Source organism: Saccopteryx bilineata, unplaced genomic scaffold, assembly GCF_036850765.1.
Source record: "Saccopteryx bilineata isolate mSacBil1 unplaced genomic scaffold, mSacBil1_pri_phased_curated manual_scaffold_29, whole genome shotgun sequence".
Lineage (NCBI taxonomy): Eukaryota > Metazoa > Chordata > Mammalia > Chiroptera > Emballonuridae > Saccopteryx > Saccopteryx bilineata.
Genome location: NW_027095455.1, coordinates 292,979 through 317,040, shown reverse-complemented (window position 1 = coordinate 317,040; position 24,062 = coordinate 292,979). Strand labels below are relative to the sequence as shown.

The following is a 24,062-nucleotide window of genomic DNA, read 5'->3' as shown; positions in this document are numbered from 1 at the left end:
GATGTGACCCATCATCAAAGCCTTGCCCACACTCTCCATACTTGACAGCTACAATTCTTGACATTCCTACTCTCATAGACAGTTTTTCTGTGTCCACTGAATTCACTTCTTGGCCTTTGCTTGGCCTTTCCTGTAGCATTCTCTCTTGCTCACTAGAGCTTCCCAGGTGTCCTTTGGAAGGTTGAAAAAAGCCCTTGAAATCTTCCTTGGCCTGTTCCTTTTAAGCAAATATTTGGATGTTTCTTTGACCATTTGACCTTCAGCTTGTCATCCCAGTTGTGAGTATCAGTATGTTGCTGCTGCTGATTTAGATCCTCTAGGCAGGGATCCTCTGATTGGATGTATTTTCTTGCAAATGTTCCTGGGCGAATATGAGAGGGGTGATTGCGTCCCACATGTTGGCTTAGTGATTTCTGACTGGAGAAGGCCAGAGAGCAGAAGAGACATGGGTGTATCTCTGGCTGTGGTTCTGCTGAAAGAGAAAATTTTGGTCAGGACAGATGTTGACATGCTGCCTGGGTCATATGTTTTGCTAAGACCTGTCCCACAAGTCATTCTTATGGGGTTGACAGTGTAATCTCTGTCTTCCAGAAAGTGTTTCTTTACAGTCTGTTTTCTCTTTTCATTTTTATGTACTGTGTCTTCTTTAGAAATCGAGAAAGCCCACATCAATGGTCCTTTCTACACATTGCTAGATGAAGGACTGTCAAGTAGCATCAGGGGTTGATTCACCCCTTGTATGAGTGGAGCAATGCTAACCTTTCCTATATACATGTAGCTTTTAACACAGTTATTTAGAAAGACCACTGTCCCCAACTATGAATTTCTTCCTTCACAGTTTCCCACAGATGACAAACTAAAAATATGTCCTTCCTCAAGCTTCACATAAAATATTCATACTTGATTTTATTCAGTGTCAGCCCATTTCATATACAATGGGAAGTCCTCTTTCAAAATATTTTTCCAACCATACTTTTAAAAATTGATTGATTTTAGAGAGACAAAAAGCAGAGGAGGAAGAAGAAGAAGATGAAGAGGATGAGGAGAAAAAATAAGAAGAAGAAGAGAGAGAAAGGCATTTATTCATTGTTCTACCTAGATATGCAGTCATTGGTCATTTCTCGTATGTGGTCTGACCCGGCTCAACCTTGGTATTACAGAATTGTGCTCTAACCAACTGTGCTAACCAGCCAGGGTCCCCAATCATACTTCTTACATTGCTGACTCCCACCCCCTCCAGCTAATCCATAATCCTTTTTCACTAGGAGATAAAATAATTTCTGAGAGTATTATTCACTGAAGTGTATTCTCCAAAATTAACAAAGCAAATCTTAAGAGAATAAGCCCCCCTATAGCCGAGAACACCACCATTGTCCCACCTCACTCAGGAAGGTCCCCAGTGTCTCAGCTGGGATCACAGCACTGCAGTCCAGGCTTCTGGGCATCTACTGAACCTCTGCTGCTACCCTATATGCTAGACAGGAGTGGCCCTCAGAAAACAGGCCCATGCCAGTTTTCCCAGAGGATAGAGTGTTGGCTCAGCATGTGGACGTCACAGGTTTGACCCCTGGTCAGGGCACACATGAAAAGCAACTATCTGCTTCTCTTCTCCTCCCTCTCCCCCTTCTCTCTCTCTTCCCCTTCCGCAGCCAGTGGCTTGATTGGTTAAAGCATCAGCCCAATAACTCAGCTGGTTGAAGTGTTGACATCAGGCACTGAGGATTGCTTGGCTAGTCTGAGCATGGATCCCAGACTTGGGTTGCTGGGTGGATCCTGGTAGGGGCACATGAAGGAAAATGTCTATCTCCCTTTCTCTCACTTAAAAAAAATTAAATCAAACGTAACAAATATAAAGATGTTTCCTAAGAATCAAAGGCATATGAAATGAATCCTTAATTTATGAAGCATCTGATTTGAAATCTTATTTAGAGTGTACCATGAAAATTTCTAAGAAGAATTCTCTCTTTTTTTTCATTTTGAAGAACAGTTGTGCCCACCTTAGCTGCTTGCGAGCTCTCTCTTTCCGCTTGCTGCCACCACTTGATGCCCAGCATCTGGCCATACTCATCACCGTACCAGACTAGCAGCTCACAGTCTGGCTTGATGACCTGACAGGTTCGGTAGAAAATCTGCCTGCGATACTGAATGGCCACAGGGTTCTGCTCTTCATCATCACGGGCACAGTTCACATACCTGGGATTGAGGCAGATGAAAGAGAAGCAACCCACAGGCAATGAGTTCCTACTACCTCTTAGATCAATGTCCATCTCTGCAGCTGACACTCAAACTCCTATATCACCCACTCCAACTGTGCTCCCAAAGAACCTTCTGTTCAATGTCTGAGCCTGTCACAATGTCATATGACTTCCTATCTACAGGTCCTGCTTATGGTGCTCATCCTTTCTAATACCACTTTCCAAAGCTAATTCCAGATGTAACCTCCACCCTGATTGGTCGTAAACCCCAGTGACCTCTAGCTTTTCCCAACTAACTCAGGTTGTTTTATATCACATAACTTGCTACTTGATGTTGAACTCTGTGTCTAGATTAGTTCACATCATTCAATACTCAGCCCAAGGCAATCTTTTCTTGAGAGGCCTTTCTCCATTCTCCTCACATTTTATTAGGCAGCATTTGATGCCTCACCCAAGTTTCCCACATAAAACTGGAGGTCTCCCTGCACCACCAAAGTGAGAAATGAAGAGACAGACAAGCTCCCCCATGCGCTCGAGGGTGATCCACCTGGCATGCCCTCCAGGGGGTGATGTTCTGCCCATCTGGGGTGTTGCTGCACTGCAACCAGAGCCATTCTAGTGCCTGAGGCAGAGGCCATGGAGCCATTTTTAGTGCTGGGGCCAACTTTGCTCCAGTAGAGCCTTCGCTGTGGGAGGGCAAGAAAGAGATGGAGATAAAAGAGTTGGGGAAAGACAAAGAAGCAGATGAGTGATTCTCTGTGCCCTGGCTAGGAATCAAATCCTGGACTTCCACAGTCAGGCTGATGCTCTATCACTGAGCCAACTGTTTTGGACTTGGAGGTTTCTTTGTCTTAGCCAAAATCATAAAGAACAATAATACCTTATTCACATTTTGTGGCCTCTGATAAAAGATCCCCTCATGAAGTGGCCAATGATCATTTCTCTGCAGGCTTCAGAACTCAGGTCTAGTTAGAAGTGAGACTGGGAGATGACATCACATTTATGGCGCGGTAGGAAGCAATACTGAAAATCTCCCCATAAACTCAACAAGTACTTCAACCAGAAACAGAAAAACCTATCCTTGGAGTCTTCAGATGCTTCACAACACACCCGAAGGTAGGATCGAGCGAAAGATTGGCTAAATATATGGTCAAACTCCGGGGGAAATAAGGAGTAAGAAATGCTCCGCCTTCCTCTCTAATCCAAACAGGATGGCTTTCACTGAGAACTGAGAATATAGAAACTAAGGCGGGCATACAGATTGAATAGTTCCAGGCTGCGGTACAAACAGCCAAACCAGGCTGTGGCACGGAGATCCAAGCCATGTAAAAACCTGGGCAATTCAAGCTAACACGCGTGCGCCAAACCCAGACAAAGAAAGACAAGTGGGGCAGCCATTTTCCGCATCTCCTGGTTGGTGTGGTTAGTGGGCAAGAGATTCCTACGAACACTTCAGGGGTGGGCGCCGCCCGTGCTAACCCACAGAGAAGCAAAGTCAGAGGCCTCTGTGTGGGCAAAAAGCAGCATCTCCTAGGAGCCCCAGCGCCCTGAGGGGACCGGGCACGGGGAGGGAGCTGGAGCCAACTCCAACGGCGGAACTTTTCTGTGCGGGAGGAGGGCTTTCGCGGAGCGAGAGGCGTCCCGCGTGAGCCTCATAATCTGGTCAGTGCGCACGCACGCAAAGTGGGCAGGAGATTCCTCCGAACTCCTCAGGGGTGGGCGCCCGTGTTTTCCCTCAGAGGAGCAGAGTCAGAGGCCCATGAGCGGGCCAGGAGCGGAAGCCCCAGCACCCTGGGAAAGCTGCACGGGGACAGAGCGAAAGCCAATTCCAACCCAGTAACTTTTCCGTGTGGGGAGAGGGCTTTCTCGGAAGTGAGAGGCATCCGGACGCCTGAGCCTCATAATCTGGTCAGTGCTCACGCAGGAAGAGTGGACAGGAGATTCCTCCGAACTCCTCAGGGGTGGGCGCCCGTGTTTTCCCTCAGAGGAGCAGAGTCAGAGGCCTGTGAGCGGGCCAGGAGCGGAAGCCCCAGCGCCCTGGGAAGCCGCACGGGGACAGAGCGAAAGCCAATTCCAACCCAGTAACTTTTCCGTGTGGGCAGAGGCTTTCTTGGAGTGAGAGGCGTCCCGGATGCCTGAGCCTCATAATCTGGTCAGTGCACACGCAGAAGAGTGGACAGGAGATTCCTCCGAACTCCTCAGGGGTGGGCAACCCGTGTTTTTCCCACAGAGGAGCAGGTCTGTGAGCGGGCCAGGAGTGGAATCTCAGGCAGCCCTAGCCCCTTGGGAAAGCCGCACGAGGATAGAGCGAAAGCCAATTCCAAAGCTCGATCTTTCCGTGTGGGTAGGGATTTCACTTGAAGTGTGACCTGTCTGGTCTGACATCCTGGTGGGGTGCGCACGGAGAGTGGGCTAGAGATTCCTCCAAACGCCCTCAGGAGTGGGCACTCGAGTTATCCCACAGAGGGGCAGAGCCAGAGGTCTTTGAGTGAGAGGAAGCCATGCCTGATTATGCTGGCAGGTCTGACTGACTGAGCCTTACTCAGAGCCCTGTGCTGAGTGGGAATAGAGTGGGGAGTTGCCAGCTCTTTGAGACTCTTACTATCCAGGCAGAGGCAACAGCAACCCCATAGCTGGATTATCAGGCTTCTAATTGTGGAAGGAAAGACTAGGAGAGAGGCTCCAGGAACACTCTCACAGTGAGAGATCCTCTCACTGTTGGAGCCTATAAACACTAATGAACCTCAACTGCCAACGAGACTGAAGCCCAAATACATGACAACGCCATAGAGAATTATCAACTGCAAACCTCTTCCAGAGCGTGCCACAGGGGCAGAACCCGGGGTACAAAGTCACCGACCAGAAAGACAGAAAGAAAAATCAAGACAACAACCTCTCAAAATCAAGAATAATCTGCAGATTTATAACCTATCCCATTTTATTATATTTGTTCATCTGTGTCTCTTTTCTTCATTCTTGATTTTTTTTTCTACTCCAATTTTGGTCATTTAATTCTCTCTCAGTCTTACTCTCGCCTCTCTTTGAACTACACTACCCATAAGTGTTACATCTCCCATTATCTTTTCTTTCCTCCTCCTTTCTCTCTTTGAGGGTTGCAATCCAAAACCCCTAACTCTCTCTTTCTCTCTCCTCCTTTTTCTTTTTTTCTTCTTTAAGTGGTTCCATCTTTTCTCTCTCTCTCTCTCTCTCTCTCTTTTCTCCCTCTATATTAGTCTCTTCCTGTCTCCTTTACGTCTTCTCTCATTCAAACTTCAATAACGAACAAATTATCTTATCTGGGACTCAAACTTAAGTTTGTGGCATTTTGGAGGGTTTTTACTTCACCTTTTTAACACATTAGCAGTGCTCCCATCCCTGGCTCTCCATTTTATCTAGTTCTTGTTCACTAAATACAATAGTAATTTTTTAATTTTCCACCCCTTTTTCCTGTTTTCCCTCTTATTCCTCTCATCATAACTCTGAGTCAGACAACACCTAAAAGCAAAACATTTTATTCTTGACCCAAATTTTTTCCTAATTTGCTTTTTGTGGGTCTATACTGCTCCCCCCTTTTTTATTATAAATATTTTTTTCTTTTATTTTTTTTCTTTTTGTTTTTCTTTTCCTTTACCCCTATATTCTCCCCAATTCAGGCCCTCCACTACAGGTATTGTTTGTTCTATATAATACAATATAATTCACAGTTCATCACAAGATTTTCCAAAAGAGGGGAGAGGAGAGGAGAGGAAAAAAGGAGGGGAAGGAATTATTCCCTTTTTTTCATCAAATTTTTATCTTATTTTATTTTTCTTTATTTAATGATTAATTTTTAAAAAAAAACGCGCAATTTTTATTTTTATTTTTTTATCCTTTTATTCCTTATAAAATTTCATTAATACTATCAAGAAAACCACCCTCAGATGCCATTAAAGAAGAGAAAATCTAATATCATGGATACAAAAGATAGAGAGGTAACACAGAGAGATGAGGAAAAATCTATGGAGACAAAATTTAAGATATTGGAAACCTTGGAGTTAAACGACAGAGAATTTAAAATAGAAATTCTAAAAATACTCAGAGATATACAAGAAAACACAGAAAGGCAACTTAGGGAGCTCAGAAAACAACTCGATGAACACAAAGAGTATATCTCCAAGGAAATTGAAACTATAAAAACAAATCAAACAGAGATGAAAACTCAATTCATGAGCTGAAAAATGAGGTAACAAGCTTAGCCTAATAGAACAGGCCAGATAGAAGAGAGGATCAGCGAAATAGAAGACAAGCAACTTGAGGCTCAACAAAGAGAAGAAGAAAGAGATTCAAAAATTAAAAAAAATGAAATAGCCCTGCAGGAATTATCTGACTCCATCAAAAAGAATAACATAAGAATAATAGGTATATCAGAGGGAGAAGAGAGAGAAAATGGAATGGAGAACATACTCAAGCAAATAATAGATGAGAACTTCCCAAGCCTCTGGAAAGAACTACACCTCAAATTCTAGAAGCAAACAGAACTCCAAGTTTTCTTAACCCCAACAAACCTACTTCAAGGCACATCGTAATAAAATTGGCACAAACCAACTGCAAAGAAAAAATTCTCAAGGCAGCCAGGGAAAAGAAGAATACAACATATAAAGGAAGGCCCATTAGATTATCATCAGATTTCTCAACAGAAACTCTACAAGCTAGAGAGAGTGGACCCCAATATTAAAGTCTTGAAAGAGAGGAACTTTCAGCCACGAATACTATACCCATCAAAGCTAACCTTCAAATATGAAGGAGAAATAAAAACATTCACAGATACAGAAAAGATGAGAGAATTTATCACCAGAAAACCCCCACTCCGGGAAATAGTAAGGGGGTTCTCCAATCAGATACAAAGAATAAAAAAACAACAACAACAAAGCCAGAAGTAAAAGCTCCAAGAAGAACATAACAAAACCAACTTTAAACTGTGACAACAATAAGAAAGGGGGGGAGAGGATGAAGATTAACAGTAGCAAAGGGCAATGGAGGGCAAAAGTACTCACAAAATAGTGCACTACAATGAACAGGGTAGGAACCCTTTTCATTACTTAATGGTAACCACCATTGAAAAAACCACCACAGAAGCACATGATTTAAAAAAGATAGCAACAGAGGAAAGATGTATGGAACACAACCAAATAAAAACAAAAGATAGAAAAACAAAAGAGAAGAATCAAACAAGGCACAAAACTAACAGAAAGCAATCTATAAAATGGCAATGAGGAACTCACAAGTGTCAATAATTACACTAAATGTAAACAGATTAAACTCACCAATAAAAAGGCACAGAGTAGCCGAATGGATCAAAAAAGAAAATCCAACTGTATGCTGCCTACAAGAAACTCATCTAAGTAACAAGGATAAAAACAACTCAAAGTGAAAGGCTGGAAAACAATACTCCAAGCAAATAACATCCAAAAAAAAAAGCAGGTGTAGCAATACTCATATCATATAATGCTGACTACAAGACAGGAAAAGTACTCAGAGACAAAAATGGCCATTTCATAATGGCCTAAGGGGACACTGAATCAAGAAGACATAACAATTCTTAATATATATGCACCAAACCAAGGAGCACCAAAATATATAAGACAGCTACTTATTGACCTTAAAACAAAAACTGACAAAAATACAATCATACTTGGAGACCTCAATACACCGCTGACGGCTCTAGATCGGTCATCCAAACAGAGAATCAACAAAGACATAGTGGCCTTAAACAAAACAATAGAGCACCTGGATATGATAGACATCTACAGGACATTTCATCCCAAAGTGACTGAGTATACATTTTTCTCCAGTGTACATGGATCATTCTCAAGAATTGACCATATGTTGGGCCACAAAAACAACATCAGCAAATTCAGAAAAATTGAAGTTGTACCAAGCATATTTTTCTGATCATCAAGCCTTGAAACTAGAATTCAACAGCAAAAAAGAGGGAAAAAATCCCACAAAAATGTGGAAACTAAACAACATACTTTTAAAGAATGAATGGGTCAAAGAAGAAATAAGTGCAGAGATCAAAAGATATATACAGACAAATGAAAATGACAATACGACATATCAGAATCTATGGGATGCAGCAAAAGCAGTGATAAGGAGGAAGTTCATATCATTTCAGGCATATATGAACAAACAAGAGAGAGCCCAAGTGAACCACTTAACTTCCCACCTTAAGGAACTAGAAAAAGAAGAACAAAGACAACCCAAAACCAGGCGAAGAAGGAGATAATAAAATCAGAGCAGAAATAAATGAAATAGAGAACAGAAAAACTATAGAAAAATTAATAGAACAAGGAGCTGGTTCTTTGAAAAATCAACAAAATTGACAAACCCTTGGCAAAACTTACCAAGGAAAAAAGAGAAAGAACTCATATAAACAAAATCCAAAATGAAAGAGGAGAAATCACCATGGACATCGTAGATATACAAAGAATTATTGTCGAATACTATGAAAAACTTTATGCCACTAAATTCAACAACCTAGAAGAAATGGATAAATTCCTAGAACAATACAACCTTCATAGACTGAGTCAAGGAGAAGCAGAAAGCCTAAACAGACCTATTAGTAGAGAAGAAACAGAAAAAACCATTAAAAACCTCCCCAAAAATAAAAGTCAGGCCCAGACGGCTATACCAGCGAATTTTATCAAACCTTCAAGAAGACTTGGTTCCTATTCTACACAGAAAGTCTTTTCCAAAAAATTGAAGAAGAAGCAATACTTCCAAACACATTTTATGAGGCAAACATAACCCTTATACCAAACCAGGCAAGGATGGCACAAAAAAAGAAAACTACAGACCAATATCTCTAATGAATACAGATGCTAAAATACTAAACAAAATACTAGCAAATCGAATACAACAACATATTAAAAAAATAATACATCATGATCAAGTGGGATTCATCCCAGAATCTCAAGGATGGTTCAACATACGTAAAACGGTTAACGTAATACACCATATCAACAAACAAAGAACAAGAACCACATGATATTATCAATAGATGCAGAAAAGGCTTTTGATAAAATACAACACAATTTTATGTTTAAGACTCTCACAAAATGGGTATAGAAGGAAAATATCTCAACATGATAAAGGCCATATATGATAAACCATCAGCTAACATCATACTAAATGGCACAAAACTGAAGACTTTCCCCCTTAAATCAGGAACAAGACAGGGTTGTCCACTCTCTCCACTCTTATTTAATGTGGTACTAGAGGTTCTTGCCACAGCAATCAGGACAAGACAAAGAAATAAAAGGCATCCATATCGAAAGAAGAAGTAAAGGTATCACTTTTTGCAGATGATATGATCCTATACATTGAAAACCCCAAAGAATCCACAAAAAGACTTCTAGAAAAAATAAGCCAATACAGTAAGGTCGCAGGATACAAAATTATACATACAGAAGTCAATAGCCTTTCTATATGCGAACAATGAAACATTGAGAATGAGCTCAAAAGCATAATCCCCTTCACGATTGCAACAAAAAAAATAAAATACCTAGGAATAAACATAACAAAGAATGTAAAGGACTTATACAATGAAAACTATAAACCATTGTTAAGGGAAATCAAAAAAGACATTATGAGATGGAAGAATTTTCCTTGTTCTTGGTTAGGTAGAATAAATATAATCAAGATGGCCATATTACCCAAAGCTATATACAAATTTAATGCAATTCCCATCAAAATTCCAATGACATTTTTTAAAGACAATGGAGCAAAAATAATCAGATTTATATGGAACTATAAAAAGCCCCGAATAGCCAAAGCAATTCTAAAGAAAAGGAATGAAGCTGGGAGCATTACAATACCTGACTTCAAACTCTATTATAGGGCCACGACAATCAAAACAACATGTATTGGCAGAAAAATAGACACTCAGACCAATGGAACAGAATAGAAAGTCCAGAAATAAAACCACATATATATAGTCAAATAATTTTTGATAAAGGGGCCAACAACACTCAATGGAGAAAAGAAAGCCTCTTCAACAAATGGTGCTGGGAAAACTGGAAAGCCACATGCAAAAGAATGAAGCTGGACTACAGTTTGTCCCCCTGTACTAAAATTAACTCAAAATGGATCAAAGATCTAAACATAAGACCTGAAACAATAAAGTACATAGAAGAAGACATAGGTACCAAAACTCATGGACCTGGGCTTTAAAGAGCAATTTTATGAATTTGACTCCACAGGCAAGAGAAGTGAAACAGAAATTAATGAATGGGACTACATCAGACTAAGAAGTTTTTGTTCAGCAAGAGAAATTGATAAGATAAACAGACAGCCAACTAATTGGAAATGATATTTTTAAACACCTGCTCAGATAAGGGCCTAATATCCAAAATATACAAAGAACTCATAAAACTCAACGACAAACAAACAAACAATCCCAATAAAAAAATGGGAAGAGGACATGAACAGACACTTCTCCCAGGAAGAAATACAAATGGCCAACAGATATATGAAAAGATGCTCATCTTCTTTAGTTATTAGAGAAATGCAAATCAAAACGGCAATGAGATACCACCTCACACCTGTTCGATTAGCTATTATTAGCAAGACAGGTAATAACTAATGTTGGAGAGGCTGTGGAGAAAAAGGAACCCTCATCCACTGTGGTGGGAATGTAAAGTAGTACAACCATTATGGAAGAAAGTATGGTGGTTCCTCAAAAAACTGAAAATAGAACTACCTTATGACCCAGCAATCCCTCTACTGGGTATATACCCCCAAAACTCAGAACATTGACTTGTAAAGACACATGCAGCCCATGTTCATTGCAGCATTGTTCACCAGTGGCCAGGACATGGAAACAACCAAAAAGCCCATCAATAGATGACTGGATAAAGAAGATGTGGCACATATACACTATGGAATACTACTCAGCCATAAGAAATGATGACATCGGATCATTTATAGCAAAATGGTGGGATCTTGACAACATTATACGGAGTGAAATAAGTAAATCAGAAAAAACCAGGAACTGCATTTTTTCCATACGTAGATGGGACATAAAAGTGAGACCAAGAGACATTGACAAGAGTGTGGTGGTTACGGGGGGGAGAGTGGAGAAGGAGAGGGAAGGGGGAGGGGGAGGGGCACAAAGAGAACTAGAATAGAGGGTGACAGGACAATCTGACTTTGGGTGATGGGTATGCAACATAATTGAACTTTAAGATAACCTGGACATATTACCTTTGAATATATGTAATCTTGATTTACTGATGTCACCCCATTAAAAATAAATACAATAAAAAAAAGAATACAAAAAAAAAAAAAAAGAAGTGAGACTGGGATCATTTGGCTGGCCTCACAGTGTTAGGCTATTCCTGGGTTAGGTATCCTGGCACTGTGCACTTCTCAAAAATAGAAAAATTATACTTAAACATTTTCAAAATCAATTGTTTCACTCTGGTTTGCAATATGTCCTCCATAAGGATGATGGGTTATATGATCTGCTTAAGGAATGCATACCTTCCTCCAAACTGGGTTATAGTAAAGGCTTGCTTAAATAATGTTGATTAGCTCAATTAAAGTGTAATCCAGGCCCTCAAATTTGTTCTCCAGTGCCTAAATGTCTAGATTTGTAGAGATTTATATTTTGAGGACATATGCTATATTTTTATCTCCTATTTTCATCTAAATACTTCTTTCCTTGAAAGAGCACTGAATGGAGATAAAAGAGGAACAGAGGATTGAGGGAGACCACTGAGGGAGGCATGATGAGAAGGAAAGATGTATGCGTCTGAGAGGGATAATTGTTTTTCGTGAATCTCCAGAAACTTCTTGGCCTTACCTCATCCAGTTGGCCAAGGATTCATCCTTCCCATCCACATACTCATGACAGTTTCTCTCTTTGTTGATCTGCATTTCAGGAAGAAAATATAAGAGTTATTTTGGATGAGAAGGTAATAAAAGAATTATTTTACCCTACTGTCAACTAAAGTCTTTCAGCTTGCATGCACTGCCACTTGGGAGCACCTGATATTTTTTTACTCATCACATCTGAGTTGACGTCTACTCAGGGATGGGAGGAGGCATTCTTTTGTGTCTGTACACTTCGCTCTCACTTAACCTGTGATAGTTATCAGGAGTTCCATAGTGTGCAAAGTCCTCTGAATGCAAAACTAACCATATTGTCTCCATCCATGTCCTAGTATGTAGAAGGGCAGGTCCCACCAACCCATGAAAGTGATGTGGGAAGTTACAAGACGGAGAAAGAGGTAATACTTCTCACCAGCCAAGAGTATCCATTGTTGCCTGCCTCTTCATCTTCTGTGATCTGGCCCTCATAAGGGCCAAAGTGCAGACCCACTGAAAGAGCAGATGCCTCATTCCACACTCCAAGCCCAGCTTCAGGGATGCCTGATGGTCTGATTCTCAACCCAGGGGGCAGAGTGAGGGCTGCATGGTTTGGATGCCCCTTATGCACTGCAGTGTCTTTTACAAATGTTGGGGGCCCATGCACGTCACAACTGTCAATGAAGAAGTTCTGACACTTCTCACAATCTGGGGGTGAGAGCAACAGGGATTAGGGAAGGTATAGTGCATGTTCCTGGACACAAAGAGCATCAGAGTGAGCCCAGGAACTCATATCATTGAGCCTCAGTTGTGTAGTGCACGTCCCCTAGGTGAACAGAATTCTCTAAGGGCCATATGACCAGATGAAATTACTGTATTAAAGATAACATGCTTTGTGAGGGGTCACTTACAGAGGTAGTCATCATCCTGGGGCTCGCTGGCCTCTTGGTACACATGGCCTTTTCTTTCTCGTAGGCTGTACATCTTTACTTCAGTCTCCTTTCTCCTGAGTGTCTAAGTTGGAGAAGAGTGAGTTTGGTGGAGTCTGGAGTGTTAGTCTCTATTTTGTCCAAAAACTCACAATCTCCTCCCATTAAATTATCACCTGTTCTTCTATATTCTCTATATTTTCCTTTGTCAACTAAGGAATAAGGCTCTATAATAATAAGCCTCTACACTGACTGTAGTCAATGGCCAATACAATATTTGTTTGTACATCTTCCCATTATGGGGGTTTAACTTTCTAACTTTTAGTTATTCATTAAGGCACAGTATATGTAAGGCATTTAGGAAAGGCCTGCCTATAGAACACGAACAGTATACGGTTGCTATTATCAGAGATGTTTTTATTGGACTTGTATCTGTCAGTTATTTTACATTGAACTTAAGCCCTAGCCAGTGGCTCAGTGGATAGAGTGTTGGCCCAGTGTATGTCCTGGATTTGATTCCAGTCAGGGTACATAGAAGAAGAGACCATCTCCTTCTCCACCCCTCCCTCTCCCTCTTTCATTCCTGCAGCCAGTGGCTCAACTGTTTTGAGTATTGGCCCTGGGCACTGAGGATGGCTCAGTTAGCTAGATCACATCATCCTGAGGTGCTAAAAAAACAGCTCAGTACTTGAAAATTGGGGTTTCCGGGTAGATCCTGGAAACAGTGCATATGGGAATCAGCCTCACTATCTCCCCTCGTCTTACCTAAAACATAAACAAATACACACAAAAAATAAATTTAATTGAATACTGTCAAAGAATATATGCATGTATCTTCACCTTACACATTAGCATTCAAGAGCTCAGAGAGTTTGTAAGATTTTCTGAAATTTCCAGTGCTACATTCACTCTCGGTTTAGTAGAGCTTAAATCTAGGTTTATCCAAAGTCTACTCCACATATATAGGCCATACTTATTAGCCTTTCTTGAGGACTATAATAAGCCTCTACACTGACTGTAGTCAATGGCCAATACAATATTTGTTTGTACATCTTCCCATTATGGGGTTTAACTTTCTAACTTTTAGTTATTCATTAAGGGCACAGTATATGTAAGGCATTTAGGAAAGGCCTGCCTATAGAACACGAACAGTATACGGTTGCTATTATCAGAGATGTTTTTATTGGACTTGTATCTGTCAGTTATTTAGTCAATGGCCAATACAATATTTGTTTGTACATCTTCCCATTATGGGGTTTAACTTTCTAACTTTTAGTTATTCATTAAGGGCACAGTATATGTAAGGCATTTAGGAAAGGCTGCTATAGAACACGAACAGTATACGGTTGCTATTATCAGAGATGTTTTTATTGGACTTGTATCTGTCAGTTATTTTACATTGAACTTAAGCCCTAGCCAGTGGCTCAGTGGATGGAGTGTTGGCCCAGTGTTCAGAGCAGCTGAAATCTACAAATGATTTTCTCTTACCCAATTTTCATCTAGAGTGTTGTCCAGAGGATCTTGCTTCTCCAGGATGGACTGTGATGCTGAGGACCCAGGTTTGAAACCCTGAAGCTGCCGGTTTTAGTTTGGGCTAATCCGGCTTTAGTTCTGGCTCACCAGCTTGAGCATAGGGTTGCCAGCTTGAGCATGAGATCATAGGCATGACCCCATGTTCTCTGGCTGAAGTCCAAAGTAGCTGGCTTTAGCAAGGGGTCACTCACTGTGCAGTAGCCCCCCGAGTGAAGGCACATATGAGAAATCAATCAATGAACAACAAAGGAGCTGCAATGACAAATTCATGCTTCTCATCTCTCTCACTTTCAGCCAGTCTGCCTCTGTCTGTCCCTCCCTCTCTCTCTATTTCCCACTGAAATAAAAAAAAAGAAAAAATTGGCTGTTCATGTGAAAAATATAATAAAGTTCCCTTAACTTGACAGAAAGTCTATTTCTTTAACATTACACTTTCTTCTTACTGTCTTTTGTTTTTTTTTAATTTTTTTAAAAAAATTTGCCTGACCTGTGTTGGCACAGTGGATAAAGCAGTAACTTAGAACACTGAGGTCACCAATTTGTAACCCTAGGCTTGCCTGGTCAAGGCACATACAAGGAGCAACTATGACAATTTGATACTTCCTGCTCCTGTCTGCCTCCTTTCTCTCTCTCTCTCTCTCTCTCTCTCTCTCTCTTTTTTCTTACTCCTCTCTCTAAATAAAAATTTTATTTCTTATGGGCTTTTATTCTTTTATACTGTTCCTGCTCATTAACACATCTACAAATATGTGTAATTATTTACACATGGAAGCAGTGTAGCGTATTGCCTCTTACTGCACAGTGAACTGTTTGCATCTCACGTTTGCTAAATGTAAGTTCTGTCCCTTGTTAGCTGCTGAGAGGCGGGGACCTCACTCACCCCAGGTTGGTTTCTAAAGGGCAGTGCCGTGCCTGCGGACTCCACCTGCCTGGGACTCCACCTCACTGCCTCTGGGTCCATTCTTCATGCGAGGCCTCAGTGTCTTCCGTGGGGGGTCTTGTGGCCTGCCTGTGTTGAAAGAGGGCCGAGGTGCTCTGAGGTCTGGGGAGAAACAAAATCATGGTCCCCAAAGGGAAGTGCTTGAAGGAGCATGTAAAGCCACGATCCACCGCCACCATCACAGCTGCCTGGCCCACTGGTTCGCGTTGGATTTGGACAGTTGGTAAAGAAACAATGGAGCTAAAAGCTGATGGGTCATCATCTTTAATCCTAGCTTGCACGTGGCGGGCAAGTAAAACACACATTCGGCTCCAAAACCCACTCATTCAGTGCTCACAAAGCTACTGACTTATCCGAGTTTCCTAGAATCAAAGGTTTCTAGCTCACCAGACTTATTCACCTCTGTTTCCCATTTACTCTCTGCCCAAACTGGCTTTTCCTTCAGCACTCTGCCATCTTGGCTGCTTCTCCTGGCCTCCTCCACATAGCTTTTCTCTGCTCTCCTCTCTAATGCTAATTTCAGGAACCTAGAGAGCAAGCTCCAGGTCTGCCCCCCTTTATAGTGTAGATTAAGAACCTTTAATCCAATATGCAAAATAGGAAAGTCTCTAATACAAAGTCACTTATCTGAAGCATTATGGAATTGTACCACCCCACAACAAAAAGGGTGGGAAAGGCTTAGTCCTAACACCAAGCCGCAGGCTACAAGGATCCTGCCTGCCCACAGCCCGCCCCCAACACACCTGGGTGATGGGCTCCCACCTGGGCAGCACCATCTTTAACAAAGTGAGCATAATATATTTTATCTGCCAACAGAGAATAGCCGACACTGGGCCGGCCTGTGTGCCACCCCGCGGTCCCCGCCTGGTCCCCGGGCCCCATCACCTTTCCGCAGCAGCGCCTCCTGGTTCCTCACCATGTTGCGGCAGCGCACCTTTGCCCAGTCGCCCAAGGTGGCCCTCCCAGTAGTAATAGGCACGGATGTCCCTGAAGTCCTTGGGTGCCAGGGGGAAGATGCAGCCACGTGACCTCGCACAGCCTTCTGCAGAACCGCCTCTCGCCCCACTGGGTCCTGGCTGCCCCCAAGCGCCATTTCCGCCGCTCCCCCAGCGCCACTTCACGGGATACAGTTTTTGGTCCATGCTCTGGCCACCCCGCACACTCAGCCCTGACGTGCCTGCGCAGGAGATGGCGCTGAGGCTGACGGCTTGACCCAGGGGCGCTTGTGTGTGCGCTTGCGATGGGGTGTCTTAAGAGGCGACAGGTGGGCCAGCCCTAGGGATGCAGGGACAGGACAGGCTGTGGACTCCAGCCAAGTCAGTGACCCCCTTGCTCAAGCCTGCGGTTTGGGATTTAAGTAAGCGACCTTTAGGCTCAACTGGTGATCATGAGGTCATGTCTATGATCTCACACTCAAGCTGGTGGAGTCTGCGCTCAAGCTGGATGAGCTCATTACATTTTCTTGTCGTTCATGCGCTCTCCTGAGTTCCTCCATTCTACTCTCAAGTTTATTGAACATCGTTATGACTGTTTGCTTTGAATACTTTATCTGTTCATTGACCCACATCTATTGCATTAGCTTAATTTTCGGGAGTTTTTTTCTTGTTCCTTCTTTTGGGGTATATTCTTCTGTCTCTCCATTTTCTTTGACTGTGTGTTTTTGTTTTTTTTGAGTTGAATGGAATAGTCATTCACCCAGTCTTGAACAGGTTGTCTTTGTTACATTGTGTGTTGAGTAGTTTCAGCCTGCCGGTTTTCATTGGGGGGAGGTGCATGCAGTGCCTGTCCTGTCACCTGGCCTGAAGGAGTGGGTTCTGAATGGGCCACCTGGGCTGTGTGAGCCTCCTTGCCTTTTTTTTTTTTTTTTTTTTTTTTTATTTATTTATTTATTTATTTATTTATTTATTTATTTTTTACAGAGACAGAGAGTGAGTCAGAGAGAGGGATAGACAGGGACGGAGAGAGATGAGAAGCATCAATCATTAGTTTTTCATTGCACGTTGCAACACCTTAGTTGTTTATTGATTGCTTTCTCATATGTGCCTTGACTGCGGGCCTTCAGCAGACTGAGTAACCCCTTGCTGGAGCCAGCGACCTTGGGTTCAAGCTGGTGGGCTTTTGCTCAAACCAAATGAGCCCGTGTTCAAGCTTGCAACCTCGGGGTCTCGAACCTGGGTCCTCAGCATCCCAGTCCGACGCTCTATCCACTGCGCCACCGCCTGGTCAGGCCCTCCTTGCCTTTTAATCTGGGCAGGGCTGCCTGGTGCAAAAGGGGCTGCGTGGTGTGTGCTCTGCGTGTCCTGTTTTAATTATCTGTTGTCAGAGCACGGTCTGTGCTGGGTTACCTGATTGCTTTCTTGTATCTCACCCCCCATTACATCCACCCTTTGTCCTGGTGAAGTAGCCTGGGTGAACACACAGTTTTAATTTGTTCATTCTTCACCTTCTTGGGGCTTGGCAGCCCTGTGCACAGCACAGCATTGCCCCCCCTCACTCCACACTGGGCTGCAAGGTTTTGCTAGCTTTGTGCTTTCTTTGAGTAGAGCAGCCCGACCAGTGAAAGCAGCAGCACCCCCCATTCTCTGCACTTTCTCTGATCAGGCAATCCTGTGTGCAGACCATAGCCCACTTGCTGGCTTCCCATTTTCAAGGAGGGGTAATGCCAATAGTGACCCACTATCTCTGCACTTTCTCTGGGTCAAATAGTCCTGCAGCTGGTACCAGAGTGTTTTGCTAGCTCTGCACTCTTTGTAGGTGGGGGAGACCCACATGCACATGCAGCTCAGTGGGTGAAGTGTCACCCTGCCATACCTACCTGCTGGGTTGATATGTGGAAGAGTAACTCTTTCATACAAGCTATGCTGTTCTCATGATTCTGTTGTATTTTGCTCCAGGAGGGGTGGCTGTGGATGAGCTGCAGCATCCTGTGGGTGGCCAGAGAGTGTGGATGTAGCTCCTGTCTTCTATCCACATGCTTGGGTGGTGAAATTAGTGGAACTCACTGGTCTCTTAGTTCCTGAGCTGTTCCTTCACCCCCTGCAGAGCTGTCATGGTTCCTCAGGTTTCTCTATGCATCCCTCTTCCTCTGTCTCTGTCTCTCTTTCTCTGACTTCTTGTGCCGAAGCTCTTTAATTGTTTCTCAGTTGTCTTTCAGGAGGAATTGTTCAAAGTAAAGGGTTACGTTGGATGGGTTTTTGGGAAGGTGCTAGCTCAGCGTTTACATATGTCACCATCTTGGACCCACTGGAGAGTTCTTAAATAGAGTCTGATATTGGCTGCAGCAACAGGCTTCTGCTCTGATATGCCCTTACTAGAGAGCTCGGTGGTCATATGAAATGACCGCTGTTCTAGATATTATAAATTGTAATTAAAATGATTTGTGCAAAGGTGTCTGCTAATTCAAACTGAATTACACAGGGCAGGTGGCGAGGACGCCCCTTTGCTTAGTGCCCCATGGGGTTTCCCCCTTCTACTTGCTTAATTGCTTAAAGTAGAGTGCAATGAAGGAAACCACTGGTGATACATTTCTTAAGAGCCACCGCTAGCTCAATAAATAAAGATGATTTAAATAATAAAATGTTAATTTACATGTCAAAGATCTCTTTTTACACATTTTTTGTGTAGATCTTTCCATCATTTTTAAGCTCGCCTTGCATCAATTATTTTTTTATTTTACGTGCAAATTGGTTAATGTCTTGAAATAGTTTCCCCATTTCATTAAGTAAGGTCTCAGGAACTCTTTTATTCCATTCTGAACATGCCAAACTGGCTTCTGAGGGATCAAGTATATATAATTGAGCAAACTTTCTTTTCCCGTCAGAAGGATACAAAGTTCCAGTTTGATGGTAAACTTGACCATGAAGTCGAAAGCAATAAAGTCCTGGTCCAGGCAAGTCAATTGGTTTGTTTCTCATGGACGCAAAAGCAAACGAACTATGAATGGATCGAATGCTATCCATGTACTGTTTGCTATTTGGATGCTAATTAGTCAATAATGTATTCAAGAGTGGTGGATATTTCTCAAGTAGTGGAACTACAATGTTTACGTACTTGCAACATTGAGAAAATCCCTTTCTTGCCACCGGTCAAATAGATTAGTTTCTAACTTGAAGTTTAAGGACTGACAGTGTTCACATTTAATATTCATGTCACCAGAGGAATGCTCAAAAATTAAAGTTTCTCTGTTTGAAACTGTTTTAATCCTTTTTGCGTTTCGGTCAGCATTACTCTGTCGTTTTTTTTTGCATTTCTCTCCTGCCTTTGTTCAAGGGACTCATTTTGTCAAGACAGGCTTTTCTGTCTTGCATCTGAGGCAAGCCTTGTTTCTCTATGCTCATCAGTCTCATTTTGCCAAGAAAGACGCGTTTGCTCTGCGACTGAAGCAAGCCTTGTCTTTCTCTGCTCAGTGGTTTCTTTTTGTCGAGAAAGCCGTTTTTGTGCAGCTTTAGCTCCTTTTCTCTCCTCTTCAGTCCTGTATTTTCTAGGAGGCAGTCTTAAAAGAAATTATGTTAAGATGTAGTTTTTATGTAAAACAGATTATTGCCAATGCAAACAAATGTTCACCTTCCCCCTGACATGCTCAATTTGCGTTCAGCCTTAAATTGTTTCAAAAGCAGATGATTGCCAATGCAAACAAATGTTCACCTTCCCCTTGACCCGCTCAATTTGCGTTCAGCCGTGGCAACTTCACCCCATTGGCTAGTACAGTTATGCAAGCAACCAATAAGCTATCGGCGACAAACAGACACTTAAGCCGCATATAATAAAGATTCCCATTATTCAAATGTCTATACATTTTTGAGATATTGGTTTTTCCTCAGACTTCAATTCTTTGTTTTGGATCCAGGAGGAGTATTTCATTTTCACCTTGTTTAGCTCTTTTCTCTTTTGAGGATGGGCATAAGAACTTCCAAGCTTCCTACTTGTAGGACTTAAACCGGAAGTCTTGTTTTAGTTGCTTTTTATTTCTTGGCTTTGTGTCCCCTACTTGTAAAATAAAGGGATCAGATCACTCAGTGGTGCCTAAACTCTCCTCTAGCTCCAGCATTCTGTTCATTCCATAATCACTGACTTGTGTGAATGACAGTGCATATTTGTGACATTTGCTGCCATTCTACAGGTAGACCTGCAGGTGGTCTCAGGGCAGTGGGAACCTCTGAGAGGCATTAAGCAGGATATGATATGAGCTGAGTTTGTTGTAGGGAGAATGGCTTGGAAGCGGCCAAGACTGTGGAAACCAGTCAGGAGGCTACTGCAAAAGTTTAGTCAAGAGAAGAGGTTGTGTACCCTAGGGTAATAATGGTGGAGGAATAATGGAATAAAATGGCTGGATTGTAGATATTTGGAAGCAAAAGTGACAGGAGTTATTGGTGGATTGGATGGAGACATGAGTGAAGGAGAAATCAGGCATGACTATTTACATTCTGGTTTGATGACTTGATTGGGTTCTGTTGGCATTTCCTAAGATGAGAAAGCTTGAGAAAAAAACAGTAAAATTGTGTATACTACTGTGTGTGTGGTACACATACACACATATACACACACACCTATGTGTATAGTATATAGTGCTTTATGTACATGTGTGTATATACATAGTTTTATATGTGTTTATGTATGTTATACATATAGATTGTATTTTTATATACGTATGTGTTCATCTATGTATGGAGTGTGTGAATATGTATCTGCGCTCACCTGTTTATTTTCTTAGAATTAGAGCAATATAGTTCACTATTGCCAACATTGAGTATTATTATAAAAATGTTTGTATTTGGTAGATAAAAGGCATATTTTGTTTTCATTTATATATGTATGTTTGATGTTTATTGGGGTTGAGTGTTTTGGACATGAAAAATATTGTATTGGTCATTTGTATGTCTTCTTCTGCGACTCTCTCAAAACACTTCTGACTTAAAACTGGGTTCAGGCTTCTTGGATTCTTTAGCATTATGGCAGTCTTCTTAGAGGTACAGAGCCTTAGTTTAAATGACACTTTCAGAGGACCTCCTTGACTGCTTGAGCTAAAGTAGCTGCCCATTTCTGTTCTTTGTTTTAGTGCTTATCACAACTTAGAAATATTTTATTTATGTATATTTTTCCTTCCCTTCTGGCTACCCATGACAGAGGAGTATTTAAAAAGACAGAAACGGAGTCTTTCTCATGCATTATAGGCAACCAGTGTTGAGCTCAGTGCCTGGCATGCAATAGAAGCACAGTAAATGTTTATGAGATGAATGAATGTAAAAATAAATATTAGTGAACAAATATTTATTGAGTACTTACTCTGTGCTCGTCCTGAGAATTTAGAGAGAAAAGTCAGTCTATCTTCATACTGTCCATATTATGAATGGTTTTATATGCTATCTGAAAAGAATCCACATGAATTAATCTGTTATTAGTTCTTATTTTCTGGAGCTGAGTTCAGTGTAAATGTTTAACCTCTGTAGATATGTTTGTGTTTGCATGACTGCTTGTAACACTACAGTATACTGGGAAAACACACTGTGGAGTTTCTTTTCTGTTTGTTTTTTTTGAAAACTCACTGTGGCGTGTTTTTTTTTATTTGATCAATGAGAAGATGCTGATGATAAAGTTATTTTTGCACATTTTTCCTAGATTTTGGCCTTTTTCTGTAGCCTCTTTATATTCAACAACTTGACTGTGGAGCTCACACAGGATTTTTTCCCACACAGACAAAAGCTCCAGCTCAGTCTGCAGAATGTAAGTTTGCATGTGGGGTTTTCCACCTGTCTCTGCATTACAATTGGATTTAAGCCCTAATGACCTTGACATTGGAATTCTGGGGTTTTGCACTCCAGCCAATTTGTCAAGACACACTGGTGTGGATCACAAATATTTTAGTGTGCTGGACTCTTCATGCTCTTCTATTATTAGCTCTTCCCTGCCTCTGGGGCTGACTGTTGTTCAAACCCACCCTTCCATCCTCTGACACTTCTGTCTATCCAGTAATTATTATGTTGCTAATTTGCCACCTCTCTTCCAGATCAGACCCAGCTATGGGCTTGTTTCAGCCCAGGTTCTCTGCTACCGCCCTGCTCGGCAGTCAAGGTACTCTGTAGGTCTTATTGTCGTGAATGACTTTTACCTCTTCCAAATTATTTTTAATGGTTTTCTCCACCTTCTCTCCCATGTTGGTTCTTATGGATGGGCATAGGCACAGCTTTCCCATTCTTGTCACATTTTTTTTATTCTTACTCATTTATAGTGTGTCCATAAAGTCATGGTGCACTTTTGACCAGTCACAAGAAAGCAACAAAAGATGATAGAAATGTGAAATCTGCACCAAATAAAAGGAAAATTCTTCCAGTTTCTGTAGGATGATGTGGCAGTATGTGCACATGCACAGATGATGACGTAACACCGTGTATACAGAGGAGCAGCCCACAGCCATGCAGTCCAGATGTGGACGGTAGAGAGGAAAGTTCAGTGTGTTCTGTGGCTCGCTAAATTCGAATCCATGACCAAAGTGCAATGTGAATATTGGCACGTTTATAATGAAGTGCCACCACATAGGAATACATTACTCGGTGGGATAAGCAAGTGAAGGAAACTGGCATTTTGGTGGAGAAAACCCGTTCTGGTAGTTTGTCAGTCAGTGACAAGTCTGTAGGCTATACGGGATAGCTCCCTAAGGAGCTCTAAAAAATCTGCACGTGCATCTGCTCGAGAATTACACCTAAGCAAGACTACAGTTCATAAGGTGTTAAAGAAATGTCTCTGTTTTACGGGGTACAAATTGTGGCTCTTGCTTGCTATGATACTGGCGGATAGACCCACACAATGCTTGTTTGCTACAGATATGCTTCATAAGATCGACAATGATGCAAGATTTTTGCAGAAGATTGTGTTTAGCGATGATGTGACCTTCCATATCTTTGGACATGTTCATCGCCATAACTTTCGAATATGGGCTGCTGAACATCCTCATGCCCTACGAGCATGAATACGAACATAACACCCACAAAGTGAACATGTGGTGTGGACTGATGCATGATAAGGTGATAGGCCTATTTTTTTTTTTTTTTGCGAAGCAGTCTGTGATGGCAAAGTCCTATCTTGACATATTGAAATTGTATGCAGTGCCACAATTTCCAGAAGGTGTTATCTTTCAATAGGACAGTGCTCCTCCACACTATGCCTCCATTGTTGTGAGTTTCTGGATAGAACATTCTCCCGGCGGTGGATAGGCAAGGGTTCTGTCAAGCCATAGGCACCTCAATTTTCAGATCTGATGCCCTTAGACTTTTATTTTGGGGTTATGTGAAGCAACATGTGTACATTGAACATATCAATGACATTAATCACTTATGTAAAACAGGGAATCACAGACATTATTCACTCTGTTACACCAGACATCCTTACCCTTGTCTGGCAAGAACTTCACTATTGTTTGGATGTGTAGGGCAACAAATGGAGCCCACATCAAACTGCACTGAATAGGTATGAAAATGGGAGAGTTTTCCTTTTGTTTGTTGCAGATTTCACATTTCTATCAACTTTTTTGCTTTCCTGTGACCAGTCAAAAGTACACCTTGACTTTACAGACACAGGTTATTTACCTCACATTTAGTGAATGCTTATGGCTACCATGGACAT

General features: G+C 41.8%; 1 protein-coding gene across 1 annotated transcript; it reads right to left on the bottom strand.

Moving 5' to 3' along the window:
- Window positions 1-285: 285 nt before the first annotated feature.
- On the bottom strand, window positions 286-16,539 carry LOC136318305 (histone-lysine N-methyltransferase PRDM7-like). Its single transcript, XM_066250679.1, has 6 exons — window positions 16,332-16,539; window positions 14,462-14,520; window positions 12,956-13,058; window positions 12,481-12,752; window positions 12,040-12,107; window positions 286-469 (listed from the first exon to the last, which is right to left on the bottom strand). Exons 1-6 carry the CDS (start codon window positions 16,537-16,539, stop codon window positions 286-288), a joined length of 894 nt encoding a protein of 297 aa, XP_066106776.1.
- Window positions 16,540-24,062: the final 7,523 nt, after the last annotated feature.